The sequence below is a fragment of the Phaenicophaeus curvirostris genome, chromosome 27, assembly GCF_032191515.1.
Source record: "Phaenicophaeus curvirostris isolate KB17595 chromosome 27, BPBGC_Pcur_1.0, whole genome shotgun sequence".
NCBI lineage: Eukaryota > Metazoa > Chordata > Aves > Cuculiformes > Cuculidae > Phaenicophaeus > Phaenicophaeus curvirostris.
In genome coordinates, this window is record NC_091418.1 from 2,311,465 (window position 1) to 2,326,110 (window position 14,646).

At 51.4% G+C, this 14,646-nt stretch overlaps 1 protein-coding gene and 1 long non-coding RNA gene across 2 annotated transcripts in view; one reads left to right on the forward strand and one right to left on the reverse strand.

Moving 5' to 3' along the window:
- The first annotated feature begins 4,245 nt into the window (after nt 1–4,245).
- Nucleotides 4,246–13,512, forward strand: R3HCC1 (R3H domain and coiled-coil containing 1). Its single transcript, XM_069877622.1, has 8 exons — nt 4,246–4,249; nt 5,242–5,371; nt 5,706–5,843; nt 6,512–7,670; nt 7,900–8,072; nt 9,703–9,773; nt 10,563–10,658; nt 12,878–13,512. The coding sequence occupies exons 2-8, from the start codon at nt 5,277–5,279 to the stop codon at nt 13,024–13,026; spliced, it is 1,881 nt and encodes a 626-aa protein (XP_069733723.1). The 5' UTR covers nt 4,246–4,249; nt 5,242–5,276; the 3' UTR covers nt 13,027–13,512.
- LOC138731618 (uncharacterized) overlaps nt 11,282–14,646 on the reverse strand; it is a 349,611-nt gene continuing 346,246 nt past the window's right edge. The window contains exon 3 of the long non-coding RNA XR_011339178.1: nt 11,282–12,372. This is a non-coding gene — a long non-coding RNA (uncharacterized lncRNA). The remainder of the gene's footprint in view (nt 12,373–14,646) is intronic.

Genomic DNA, 14,646 nt, shown 5'->3' on the forward strand with positions numbered 1-14,646 from the left:
AAACCAAAGTGAATTGCTGCTGTACCAGGCTCTGATTTCCCTCAGCCTTCTCTCTGTGTTTATAGGAGCCTAACAGTTACTAAACTAGAATCATAGATTTAGAGAAGAAAAGGCTCCAGGGAGACCTTGGAGCAGCCTCTTGGTACTGAAAGGGACTCCAGGAAAGCTCAGGAGGGGCTTTTTACAAGGACCTAGAGTGAGAGGATGAGGGGGAAGATTTAGATCTGACATTAGGAAGAAATTCTTCACAGTTGAGGGTGGGGAGGCCCTGGCCCAGGTTGCCCAGAGCAGGGGTGGCTGCCCCATCCCTGGAGGTGTCCAAGGCCAGGTTGGATGGGGCTTGGAGCCCCTGATCCAGTGGGAGGTGTCCCTGCTGGTGACAGGGGGTGGAATTGGATGGGCTTTAAGTTCCTTTCCAGCCCAAACCATTCCATGATTGATCAGAATTACGCTGTTGCTCAAAGAACTCCAGCGGTTTTGCAGGGACAGGCAGGGAAGAGCGAGTTTCTTCTTTCTGTGCTTATCTTGCCTAGTCTGTGGTGTGACTCTGGGAAGGCTCAGGTCCTGCCTGCTGCCAGGATCACCCTTTAAAGGATCTGACTGCTCCTCGTTTCTCCCCTGCTATCAAAACTTGCGCAAGCAAAGTGCCAAGTGCTTCCTGCAGCAATAAACACTTTCCTGTGATTCTGTAATGCATTGGACTGAGCCGGCCCTGCTGGAGGAGGCATTGAAGAGTTAAAGCCAAGCAGCTGCCACTTGATTTGAAGTGCCTTGTAATTTTCTGCCTTTGATGCAAAGTGGGGGATGTAATCAAGACGGTTGAACAGAGTTTTGAGTGTATTTTGGTCAAACAGCAGGGAAGGGAAATGGAGGGCAGATCCTTGCTGGGCGAGGAAATGAAATATAAAAACCTAGAGCTGAATTGCTACCAAACTGGAATCTTATCACTCTAGAGTGCTGTTTAAAATAGTATTTAAGTTGATTCTCAGTACAAGCAGCAGCTGCTTATGGGAGGAGCTGTAGGAACTGCTCAGGAACGGAGTGCGGAGAGCAGCTATCTCAGTAGAGAGGGCTGCGTGCAGCAGGCAGGAGGAGTTAATCCATGACCAGGAATATTTTGGTTGAGTATCTGTATTTGTTTGTCAGTGACAACGGAGTTAAGGGTCTGTTCTTCATTAGGTGTATCCTGAGAGGCACAGAAATTGGATAATTTATTCCCTTACTATCCCATCACCCCCTTCCCAACCCAGCTTTCGATGTCTGCTTCTGTATAAGTAATCTGTGAGGGCCAGATCCTTTCTGAGATGTTTCCAGGCTTCTGAGGAGGTGGGAGGCTTCCTTGTATCTCGAGGAATGGTTTCCTGGAATGCCTCCTGGCTTAGTGTGAGCTCCCTGTCCGAGCCTCTGCCGTGATTTAATGCTGTAGGACAGATCCCCTCCCATCGCTGCTCTCTTCAAGAGCGCCGAAACCACCCTCTTGTTGAAGATCTTGAACTGGATGGGTTTGAGGTCCCTTCCAACCCAACCCAACGCAATCTATGATTCTCTGAATATGAGAAAAATGCTCTCTGGGGCACAGGTGATGGCGCATCCTTGCACGGGTTAGCACGGTGCCAGGGCCCTGTGGTTTCCGAGCAATGAATTCCTTGGCTTCTGCTGGAATTGTGGTAGGGATGAAGGGAATGGCCTGACCCAGGGACCCAAGGGAAAGCTCTGAGCCATGAGCCGGCTGCTGGTGCCATCTAGTCGCTCTTCCTGGCATAGGCACTTGGCAGGAGCGGGCTGCAGCCGGTGGAACTAATGAGGCTTAATTAAACAAAGCCTTCCGAAGTAAACACCGTGACACGGTGGCAACAAGTTTCTTTAACCTGTCACAAAGCCACTGTGCTGTTTGCTTTAGGAGGAAGCAGCTCGGCGTTGTACCTTCAAGGGAATAATTGCACTCTTGTTGGAAAGTTGTTCTCGGGCAGCTCCTGCTCCATCTGGGCTTGTGCAAAGCGCGGGTCGCAGGGTCAAGTTAATTAAATCTCAGTGCAGCTGAGCTGACTGTGAATTGGCTGCTGCTTTCTTCGGAAGCAACAGGCAGAGGTCATCGTGATACGCTCCAGCAACTGTCGATGGATGTGGGAGTTGAGGCTGAGCTGCCCGGCTGGATTTTCAGTGGGATTTGGAAAGCTTTTGCTGCTCTTTCCCACCTCAGCCAGGCTTTTCTCACTGCCTCGCCCGCTGCGCTGCACGTGGAGTGCCAAATGTGAATGTCACCCTCCTTGTCTGGGCAGGAGCTTGCTTTAATCATAGAAATCATGGAATGGTTTGGGTTGGAAGGGACCTCAAAGCCCACCTAGTTCCACCTCTCACTGGATCAGGTTGTGCTTGGTGGGACGGTGCAGCCTTTAACTAGGGACCCCCCATGTTCCTGTTGGGCTGTGCAGGGAGGAGGTGGTGGCTTTGCTAGGAGAACTCTCACCTCTGCCTGTCTCTTGGTTGCTCCAGGAAATTATCCTGCAGGTCTGGACAGGTTTGCAGCCACCTTCCCTGGAGCCCTGAGCCTGTGCTCAGTAGCAGCTTGTCTGGAGCGTGTTGCAAGGCTCTCCTCTTGCTCTTTAGGGAAGGGTTCCGCATGCCTAAGGTCCATTTCAGCTCCTGGAAGCAAGAGCCAGCCTCCCGAAGCCGGGACACGCACAGCTCAGGGCATGCTTGGGGGAACAGAAACTGTGTTTTAGCTCCAGGACATGGGACTATTTACCTTTGGGAATGAGGGCATCTGAGACTCTGAAGGGAAAGGAGAAAATGAGGTGTTAAAGCAAGAACATTGCTGGTTTGGTCTCTGTACCTCCACATCAGTCAGGTCCCTCCTTTTTCCAAGACTGTTTCTCCCCCTTTGACTTTGTTCTCCTCCTAATTCCCTTCCTCCCCATTTCATTAAGGCTCCTTCCCTGCTGCCTCCCCTTGCTGTCTCATTTCGATGCTAATGGGTTCTGAAGAAGCTCTCCTTGCTCACCTCTACTCTTTAATCAGCCTCTCCTGTGCCTATAGGAGCTCGAGTCTGCTCGGTTGGGGGTGGGAACAGCAAATGAGCAGCCCCCAGCATTTCAGTGCCGGGAGAGACTTGAGAAAGGTGTTTTGATCCATGCCTGGTTGAACATCATCTCAAATCTGAGCCATCTATAGCTCCCTGGCACAGCAGAAAGGCTTCTCCCTCCTCCCCAGCAAACGTTAACTAGGAGAAAAATCAGAAAATGATAATTACAGAGGACTGGTAATTATTAAATAGAGCCTAATTGTAGTCAAGTTACAGCAGGATTGGTGTGGGAGGGGAGCAGAGCTCCCCGTATCTCCGAGGTCGATGCTGGGATTTTGATAGGAATAGTTGGACTCGATGATCCGGTGGGTCTCTTCCAACCTGGTTATTCTATGATTCTATGATGTGTCCTGGGGTCAGTTTTGGGGACATCGAGGGGCTGGAGCACGTCTAGAGAAGGGATGGAGCTAGGGAAGGGGATGGAGCTGGGAAGGGGATGGAGCCCAGGGGGTTCTGAGGAACCTGGGGCTGTTTAGCCTGGAGAAGAGGAGGCTGAGGGGACACCTCATCGCTTTCTACTGCTCCAGATGAGGTTGTGGTGAGGTGGGTGCTGGTCTCCTCTCCCTGGTAATAAGCGGCAGGATGAGAAGAAATAGTCTCAAGTTCCACCAGAGGAGGTTGGAATGGACCTCAAAGATCCTTTTCTTCCAACTCCCAAAGACCTGATATTATAATTATATAAATAATTAATACAATATATTCTGCCCCTAGGATTCAACACCTTTTCTATGATCACACAGGTCCCTCCAGCCAGAATTTCCCAAGTTTTAGCTGCTTTGCCACCTTTCTTAGGGACACGAAGCCGCAAAACACTCTGAAAAGCCTCTGATGCAGAGAGCGTGAGCTTTGGGATGGCTTAATTAGGTACCGAGAAATATAGAAGTATGTAATAATGATAGAAATCATTCGATATCCCCTCTTTGAGTTTAATAAACCAACATCCCTGCCCCTGGGGACATGGATGGGGTGAGATCCACCCCCTTCATCCTTGCAGCCGGGGCTTAGGGAGCATCACACCGCAGGACTGGGAGGGACTGGGAGGGACTGGGAGGGACTGGGAGGGACTGGGAGGGACTGGGAGGAGCCTGGAGGAGGAGGAGGAACCGGGAGGAGCCAGGACTGAGCGCAGGCGCTGAGCAGGGAATTGCTGCTCGCCCGGGCCTGGAGGTGAAGGTGGGAGAAGGGGTGGTTCGGGTAGGGATGGGGGTGATGGGGATGGAGGTGATGGGGATGCAGGAGGTGAGGTGTGGGGCTGGGGGGCAGAGGGGAGGGGGGGGGGGCAAGGCTCAGGGCTGCACGTGGGTGCGGGGGGAGGGCACGGGGAAGGGGAGAATGGGGTGCAAAGGGGTTTCGAGGGGTGCATGGAGCAGCACAGGGCGCTGGGAGGGCGTTAGTGGGGTGCACAGGGCAGCTCTGGGTGCTGGGGGTGCATGAGGAAGGGGTAATGGGAGCACAGGGGATTTGAGGGGTGCACAGGGGATTTGAGGGGTGCATAGAGCAGCTGTGGGAGCTGGGGCTGCATGAGGAAGGGGATAATGGGGTGCACAGGGTTTTTGAGGGGTGCATGAGGCAGCACAGGGTGCTGGGGATGCATCAGGAGTGGGGTAATGGGGTGCATAGGGGTTTTGAGGGGTGCATGAGGCAGCACAGGGTGCTGGGGATGCACGAAGAGGGGGGTAATTGGGTGCACAGGGGTTTTGAGGGGTGCATGAAGCAGCACAGGGTGCTGGGGGTGCATGAGGAGGGGGGTAACGGTGTAAAAAGCAGCCCTGGGTGCACAGGGCAGGGGGTAACGAGGTTCACAGGGGTTTTGGGGGGTGCATGGAGCCAGACAGGGTGCTGGGGGTGCACGAGGAAGGGGGTAACAGGGTGCACAGAGCAGCCTGCGGTGCTCGGGCTGCAGAGCGGGGTCGAGGGGTGCACGGAGGCACACGAGGTGCTGGGGGGCACAGGAAAAGGGCTGGGGGACAGCAGAGCACAGGGGGCTGGAGGCACACAAGCTGCCCAGGGACCTGGGATGCACAGGGCAGGGGTCGGCGCTGCAGCCGGGTGCCTGTGGCTGCACAGAGAGAGAGGGTCGAGTTTTCAGGGGCTGCTCGGCACCTGCAGGAGCAGAGGAGCTGGCAGGCGGCTCTCCACGCGTCCTTGTCCCTCCCCAGGCCTCCCGTCCGCTGCCACCCTGGCGCTGCGCTGCATGGATGGCGTGTTCCTCTCCCCAAACGAGGATGAGTTCGTGGGCAGGATCGCGGAGGAGCTGGAGCACTTCATGGTGCAGGGGCAGCACCACAGGTAGGTGACCTGCCACGCAGCAGCACTGGGGCGTGGTGACTTCTGTCTCTGGTTCTCCGGGGCGAAAACACCCTTTGGGTTTGAGCGGTGGCGTTTGGAGCCTGGCTGTGAGGTCTGGCCGGCTGCAAGCCCGGCTTGGGGCATCCCCATGGGTCAAGGATTAAGTCAGAGTCATAGAATGGTTTGGGTTGGAAGTGATCTCAAAGCCCATCCAATTCCACCCCTGCCATGGGCAGGGACACCTCCCACTGGATCAGGGGCTCCAAGCCCCATCCAACCTGGCCTTGAACCCCTCCAGGGTGTTGCTGATGCCCCTACCCCTCTCTCTTTGCAGAGTGCTCCTCTTCCCCCCTCTGTCCAGTCGTCTCAGGTACCTGATCCATCGGACGGTGGACAACGTGGATTTGCTGAGCAGCTTTTCGGTGGGAGAAGGATGGAGGAGGAGGACGGTCATCTGTCACTCGGCTGTAAGGTATGGGGAGGTAGAGGTGAGGGGATGCTGCTTCTCTTTCTGTGGCCGTGGGGTTTCTGTTCAAGCTCAGAAGGTTGAAGGTTACATTGTCTGCAGAGAGGATGATGTCCCTTATCCGTAGCATCTTCCAGTCCTTAAAGAAGCAGAAATTCTGGGTGTTTTTTTTCTATGTGCATTTCATGCTTTTCCTCCTCTCTATCCTTTGCAAATCATAGAATTGTTAAGGTTGGAAAGGACCTCTCAGCTCCTCTAGTCCAACCATCAGCCCAACCCCGTTGTGCCTGCTAAACCGTGTCCCCACGTGCCACCTCTCCACGTTCTTTGAACCCCTCCAGGGATGGAGACTCCCCCACTGCCTTGGGCAGCCTGGTCCAGGGCTTCAACGCTTTTTCTGTAAAGAAATTTTTTCCTAATATCCAATTGAAACCTCTTGGGGTGCAACATGAGGCTATTTCCTATTGTTTCATTACTTGTTATTTGAGAGAAGAGACCAGCACCCACCTTTCTCCAACCTTCCCTTTGGCAGCTGTAGAGAGCGATGAGATCTCCCCTCCACCTCCTTTTCTCCAGGAAGAGTCACGTTAGAATCATGGAATCAATAGGTTGGAAAAGACCTTTGAGATGACTTGGGTTCCTTTGCTTACCCCTTGCTGTTCTCTCGCTCCCAGGCTCCCCAGCGAGACCAGTGACCCCAAACCCAGCAGCAACGCCCCGAGGCCACAGCGACCTCCGCAGCCGTGGGGCCGGGGGGGCCGAGGTGCCAGGCTGTGGCACGGCGGCGAGACGCACGGCGACAACTCTCGAGCCTGCGTGGGCTCTGGCAGGATCCAAAGGCCCCCCCGGAAGAAACCAGATAAAGCCCTGTACGTCCCCAAAGCGATGCGCAGGAGGGCAGAGTGGGGAGAGCAGGAGAGCCTGGGGGTGGCTGGCACCGAGGCTGGTGGCGACGCGGCACAAGAAGAAGACATCTGTCCAAAAGCTTCAGTCGGAGACGCCCAGGAGGAGCTGGGGAAGTCTGAAGGCAGCCCAGGTGATGTCTCCTTGACCCTGGACAAGCAACAGGAGCCTGGTGAAGGAAGAAGTCGTGATGAGCGTTCTCCGTGCCGTATGGATGTCCCGTCGTCAGGGAACAGTAAGGATTTCTCTGGGCAGGAAGGTCAGGATCAAAGCTGTTCAGGTTCCCTTCCTTCTGTGCACAATAAACCCCCAGCTGAAGCAGAAGAGCAAGATCAGAGCTGTGAGAACACAGCTGAAGGTAGCAAAGTCCTGTGCCAACTGCAAGCTGAAGACCAAACGAGCCTGGCTGCTGCTGGAGGGGAGGGCAGCAAAAACTCCTCCGTATCAGAAAGCTGCAGCGGTAGCTGCTGTGTGGAGCCAAGCGTGGTGTTGCTGGGGCTGGAAGATCAAGATAAGAGCCTGGAGAGCAGCAGAAACGTGTCACCACCTGAAGAACAGGGCAAGAACTTTGGGAATGAGGAGGGAGGGGAGAGTTTTTCCAAAGCAAAAAGCCAAGATCAAGAGCGCTCCGGTGGGGAACGTAACCAGAACTCCCCAGGAGCCCAAAATGAGCACCTTTCTGTGCCTGAATCAGTCTGCGGTGCCAACCCATCACCTCCTGAGGACCAGGATGAACGTGGGGTGGATGCTGCCGTGCAGAATCGCAGCACGAAGGTGCCCGTGGCAGAAGAGGAGAAGAAGGAGCCTTTGAGCTTGGCCAACGCTCTCTGGCGCGAGCTGGATTTGTCTGCAGGCGATAAAGAGGACAGCGCAGCCGTCTGTGGGCACAGCAGCCTGGAGGAGGAGTGTCCCGCGGAGCTCGTCGCGGAGGTATTGTTTATGATTTGCTGTGGTTAATGCCGCAGGGAGTGTCTTTGGGGAAAGAGGTGGCTCAGGAGTTGGCCCTGGGGGAAGGAATTGGTTGGTGGGAGGAGAAACCTCATGCTGGTGCAGGAGAACTGCCACAGAGGTGGTTTGCAGGGACCGAGGTGGGGCTGGGGAGGCTTGGAAACGAAATCTTATCTGATGTTTTAATTGATTGATTTATTTCTCCACTCAGATTGTGGGCCATTTAACCGTGAAGGACATAAGCGTTGAGAAGATCAGCTTTGATTTTTCCAGCTATGGAGTTGCACAGCTCAATGAGGGGGATTTTGGCCACGTCACTGAAATCTATGACTTCTCCCCGACGCTGAAGACGGAGCAGCTCCTAGAAGTGTTCTCAGATTTCCAGTGAGTACCGCTGCAAGCCCCGGTTCAGGCTTGAATGCGTGACAGAACGTGACTTTTGAATTTTAGTTGCACCTTTGTGCCCTAATATTTTACACTCTGTGCCTTAAAGGATGCTTAGAATCATGGAATGTTTGGGTTGGAAGAGACCTCAAAGCCCATCCAGTCCCACCCAGGGACACCTCCCACTGGATCGGGGGCTCCAAGCCCCATCCAACCTGGCCTTGAACCCCTCCAGGGATGGGGCAGCCACCCCTGCTCTGGGCAGCCTGGGCCAGGGCCTCCCCACCCTCACAGAAGAACATTTCTGCCTAAGATCTCATCTCGATCTCCCCTCTTTCAGCTTGAACCTGCCCTCCCTGATCAAGAGCCCTGCAGTTTATGCTTGATTTAAAACACAACTGGTTCTCCAGGGCACTTTCCCACGCAGTTCTCTATGTGCAGGCTTATCCCTGTGGTTCCTGAGAGCCTTCAGGTGCTTTCAAGGAGCCGCTTTGTTATCGTGTCGCATTGCCTGGGTGAAATTATGTGCTTACCCAAGTCTTGGAAGAAAAAGGGTTCAATCCTGCTGTTGGAGATAAGATTTATTATGTAAATACGGGAAACGGAGCCTAAAGGAGTGACATTGGGTTAGGAGAGGAGCGAGACAAAGTCCAGCTCTCCGTTACTGCTAAATGGCGCTCGGTGCAGCTCTGAATTCATGCTGCTTCTGCCAGGGTGATGGACGCGGTGTCTGCGAGCATCGCTCCCTCTTTGCCTCCTGCATCCTCCTCCTCTGGATACTCCTCACCACTGGGATGTCCACACCTCACCTCTACGCATCCCTTACATGAAAAAAACATCATTCCCATTTTAATAAGATCCTGCCTATTGCGTGCGCTCCCTCTCCTCTATTTTTTTTCCCACTTGTGAGAGTTTAACTGAGCCAAAAATTGTGTTTGTAAAGTGCTGCATGAACATCAAGGACTATTTTTGTGTTACAAGGCGCTTACGGTTGGATTTGATGATCTTTAAGGTCTTTTCCACCCTTAATGATTCTGTGGGTTTAAGGTTGGTTTTGGCTGAGGGTTTCTTGAGAGGAAAAGGAGAGTTCCTGGGGGCAGCTGATGAGGGAATTGGAGATCATGGCCTTGAAAGGGGCACAGCTGGTGGTTTCTGTGCCTTCTTAGAATCATAGAATGGCCTGAGTTGGAAGGAACCCACAAGGATCATGGAGTCCAGCTCCACAGGACACCCCAACACTCACACCATGGGGCTGAGGGTGTTGGCCAAATGCTTCTGGAATATTTTCAGGCTTGGGGCTGTGACTGCTTCCTTGAGAGCTGTTCCAGTGCTCCACCACCCTCTGGAAGAACCTTTTCCTCATGTCCAACCTAACCCTCCCCTTGCCCATCTTCCTGCCTTCCTTCCCTTCTCTTTCCCCTCATGTCGGGGTTGGAACTGGATGACCTTTAAGGTCCCTTCCAACCCAAACTATCCTATGATTCTACGTACGTGGGTGCGATGCTGTGAAAAGCATCATCTCTATCTGGGAAAACCCATGTTTGAAGTGACTGATGGCTTTTATTGTTTGCTGGGTGAGTTTTTTTCCTTCCTTATGAACAAATATTATTCTGTTGTCTTTTCATTTTAGCGAGAGTGGGTTCAAACTCCAGTGGGTCGATGATACGCACGCCCTGGGAATCTTCTCCAGCTCTTCCACAGGTACCGTGACTCCACTTGGGAGCGAGGACCGTGTGTGTCAGTCAATTCTTGCAGTCAGGCTAAGCTGTTGCTGGTTTGGGGTCATCACCTCTGTCTCGAGCGCTTCAAACTTGAGAAGGTTTTAATGCTTCAGAAGCTGGAGTTGCTGTGGCAGCGGGGAAGCCGCTGAGCGAGAGCAGCAGGTTTATAATTGACTCAGGTGATCCCCAGGGCACTGGTTGTGTACGGAGCAACTTGGCTGCGTTTCTAGCAAGGAATCTCTTTTCTTACATTGGTTTTTCCTCTTGTAACAAGACGAGATTTCTGCAAGCAGACAGTAGCCTCCTGGGGCCCTCCGGCATCCCAGCTCACCGACCTCGGGGACAAACACCCCAAGGTCAGGTCAGAGCCCTCCCAAGAGTTTCTGTGCAGTGGTGGATGCAGTCCAAACCCCTTTTTCTTGGGATTTGGATTAATCACAGAATGGTTTGAGTCAGAGGGAACCTCCAAGCCCATCCAGTTCCAACTCCCCTGCCATGGGCAGGGAAACCTCCCACTGGATCAGGGGCTCCAAGCCCCATCCAACCTGGCCTTGAACCCCTCCAGGGATGGGGCACATTCAAAATGTGTTTATATGCTCTTGGGACTCTCCCTTTGCGAGGAATGTGAGGTGACCAGAGCCGTTTTAATACAAATCTTGCAATGACCCCTCAGCTGCTGTAGCTCCGACTGTTTGGTGCTGGTAGAGCTCAGATTTGATTTTTCTATGCAAACCCACCTGCTAATTTCACCCTCCTTTGTCTTTTGTAGCATCTCAAGCCCTGGGGCGCCGTTACCCTTCTTTAAAGATCCGACCGTTGATCCACGCGACGAAGCAGTCGAAGATCAAGGCGCTGCAGCGACCAAGTAAGACAATCTTTTCTTCAATGATTATTATTTCTTGGTTTCCTCATCTCCTGTATCCTGAGTGCTCACGATGACAAGTTAAATGGGGAAATACATACCAAGGAAGAGTATTTCTCTCATTATTTATGACGTTATTGGTGCTGCTGGACTGAGCTGGTGTAGAGGTGTCAGTAAAAACCTGCAGATCCATTTTTTTCCCATATTTTCAGCCCACCTATATAGTAGCTGTGTTAAAATTTACTACAGGCAGGAGCGATTGGCACAGATGAATGCAACAAAAAACCAATTTGCAGAGGATTATACACTATATTCTACTTCCAGGAGTGATAACAACAGTGTGTTATGCGTGTTGAAGTTCTCTGTTGCTCTTTCTCCCTTGTCTGTGAGGACTGAATAAAAAAGCATCGAGTCGTCTTGCCTTGTTTGCTCCCAGCTCAGTGGTTTGCTGAAATCCAGGCTTTGTTTTTCTTCTTCTTTGCTTGGCTCGTGTGAAGTTTTAAGCAAAGAGCCGGGGTTCAGCGAGCAGGAGCGGCCGTAGCAGCGATCCAAGCCCAGCAAACCCTGTTTCTCTGCACAAACAAAATAGATGCAGTCGCAGTTTGTGGTTGGCATCACTTTATTCGGTAACAGGTGGAGGAAAAAAGTTGTTAAGCGCAGCCATTAACATTATTTATGTATTTTATTGCCTGTTAAAATCATACTGTAATCAGGTATAGTTGCCACAGGAAAGAAATGCCATGAGGCTTGCAGCAGCAGAGACGGTGCTGAAGGTACAACCAGCGGTTATTTCCCCAGTAGAATGCAGTTTGAAACCCATTTCACTCTCAGTTAGAAATTCCTGAGGTTTGAGACGTGTAAATGAAACATCCAAGGATTGGATTGGATTTTAGACTCTCCCCTTCGTCTCTCTTCATTCAACCCTTCCCCGTTCTCATCGCTGTTGAATCAGGATACAAATTCCTGCGGGGGAACATTATCTATAAAATCTGTTTTTTCTGTGTTTTGGTTTTAATTAGTGATTTTTTTTTTTCCCCTGGATCTCAATCAGCTGACAGTGTCTCCTATCTTTTTTTCTCCTTTTCTTATTTTTGAGCAACAGTTTTCTTCCCTGAGCTGCTGGTGCTTTGAGCCCCTTTTTCTTTAAGCTGCCTTTATTAATAAAACGGAATAAAGCAAGCAAAGCCCCCGCTGCAAACTGGATAACGAATTTGCTGATAAATGATTAGGTATTTACCAAATCCAGGCTGTTATGGACTTGGTAAAGTTTTAGAATATTCATTTCTTGGGAGATCAAACTGTAGCAAGCCAGGTGGCTACCAGAAAATAGAATTTAGTGGCCCAAGGGCTTTCCCAAAGCATCTGATGTATTTAGCAAGATAATGCAGATTTTTCCTTGCTGCTTTCTAAGGATTTTGATGGCTGGCTTTGATTTGTCCAAATTGAGATCAAGCTTCCCTGTGCCTGGATAAATTGGTTGGGCCGCGTGCCTTGATTTTGTTCTCAGAGATGCCAGGAATGGTTCTGAAGCTGTTCCTGAAAGCGAACAAACAGGGAATGATTCTCTACGGCAGCAGAAGGGGCTCGGGGCTGAATCACAGCCAGAGAGCTTGAAGCATCACTGAAAAATCTCAAGTACAAATCCACAGGCACATCGTTCTGAAAGGGAAGGCAATTTACTGGGGAGGGAGAGAAGGATTTGCTCATTCTGTAGCACCTCACAGGCTGAGAGAGTTGGGGTTGCTCAGCCTGGAGAAGAGAAGGCTCCAGGGAGACCTTCTAGAGACCTTCCAGCACCTGAAGGGGCTTCGAGAAAGCTGGGGAGGGGCTGTTCACAAAGGGTTGGAGTGATAGAACAAGGGGCAATGGGGATAAACTGGAGAGGGGCAGATTTAGACTGGACTTGAGGAAGAATTTCTTCACTATGAGGGTGATGAGACACTGGAACACGTTGTCCAGGGAAGCTGTGGCTGCCCCATCCCTCGAGGTGTCCAAGGCCAGGTTGGATGGGGCTTGGAGCCCCTGATCCAGTGGGAGGTGTCCCTGCCCATGGAATGGGACGGAACTGGATGATCTTTAAGGTCCCTTCCAACCCAAACTATTCTGTGATTTTCCCAGGCTCATTCTGGAAAGGAACTAAGGGAACAGAAATCAGCTCCAGTGTGATGGTTTAGCCTCAAAGCTCTTCCCAAATAAGCACTAATTAAATGTGTTTTACCTAGAGCTCCTTCATCTTGCGAAGGAAAGACCCCAGACGGACACGGCTGTGGCGAAGAGGTTGGTGTCCCGGGCTCTGGGCTTGAAGCACAAGCAGCAGGACGGCTCGGGCAGCGAAGTGCTGCTGCCAGAGGGCTTGGACCAGGAGGAATAAACCAGCTCAGCTCAAAAACGATGTATAGAAGAGCATGGCTGTGATATTAAACTGCATGCAGAACAGTGAGGCGCCCCGGGGAGGTTGTGTTCATGGATTAGCACCGGTCTTTTTCTTTCTAGAGTTGGGGAAGGTAAAAGTTTGCTGTTAATCAGCTGTGGAGCTCAGGAGCCCAGCCCTCTGCGGGTCGCTGCTGGCTCTTTGTTATGGAGAGCATCTTGCTCTACTCACAGGGGGCACGTGCAGAGAAGCCTCCTCTATACAGGTTAAAAATTGCATTTCATAAGAGAATTGTAGCTTGTTGGCCAGCTGTAAGCAAGAGCAGAGCATCTGCAGGAGTCAAAAAAAATCTGTTTAATGTTTACTTTGTTGTAATGTTGTTCAAATATCCTACAGAACTGACAATTCGAGTGAGGTTCAGGTTCTTTTTCCTTATTTCCATGGTGTTTAAAAAGCCTGTCCGGCTTCGTTGCCCTGTTAGGTTGCATCCCACTGCTTAGGAAAAGAAAAGCAAGACTTTGCAAGGTTTGATTTGCCCAGAGGTGCTGCAGGACACCGCGTTGTGGCAGCAGCAGGAGAGCATCTGACACCTTTCAGACTCTGCTGTTGCTCCACAGCCCCGCATCCCGAGAACACAAGGGAGTTTTCCAACTTACAGTAGGCTAAAAACCTTTGCGAGACGCCACCCCCGGGCATTGGATAAAGGACAGAAATCCTCTGACAGGCTTTAGCAAGACTTGTGCATTCTTTAAGCCTCACAACACCCCTGTGAGGTAGGTTACGAGAGCACAAGGTAGATGCAGCCCGGTAAATGCAGCCCATTCCCATCCCCTGGGGATGGAAATGGTCAGCTCTGAGTAGTCCTTTAACTTCAGCTGCTTGTAGAAGCCTTCTGGACAAACCCAGAGGGAGAAAACGATTCAGGAATTGTGACCAAGGCCCTAAACTTTCATGGAACAGGAATGCACAAATGGCATATAAAACATTTGTCTGGGTAAACCATTTTTATTCAAGTAGCTGTGCCTGAAAATCTGTAGCAACGCGTGTCCTCAAACAAACAGAGGAACACCTGAGCACCATTGTGAATTCACCAAGTGTAAAAACCCTCTTAAAGACAATTTATACAGGTGGGTGAGAACCCCGATGACCAAAGCCACGACGTTACCTCTCTAAGGCGTTGTATCCTCGCTCTACCTTAATTAATTCATCCTTTAAAGGCGTCACAGAGGGACTATCCAGCGTAGAAGTTAATATTTAGATCTTCTGGGGGAATAGGTAACTGTGTAATGGAAGTTCACAGTCCAGTGGACTCATCATCATGAGATCCACACGATGTTTTGAGGGAGGGGGAGCGTCGTGGAGCCCCGATACACTCGTAGAAAACAGTTCTGCGTTAGCTGCTCCGCTTAAGAGATCGTTATTGGGGTTGGTTGTTGGATACAAAGAGTTTCGTTGCGATATTAAATTATGCTTTATACTGTTCTGCTCAAAAAAGAAGCTTTCCTTTCCTGTATTTCTTTGCTAAACGATGTGGCCGTAGTGAGGAGAAGCGGTGCTCGAGAAGCAGCGTCGCGAGTGGAGGCGTTTGCATCAATGGTGCTTTTCAGGCTTGAGTTCAAA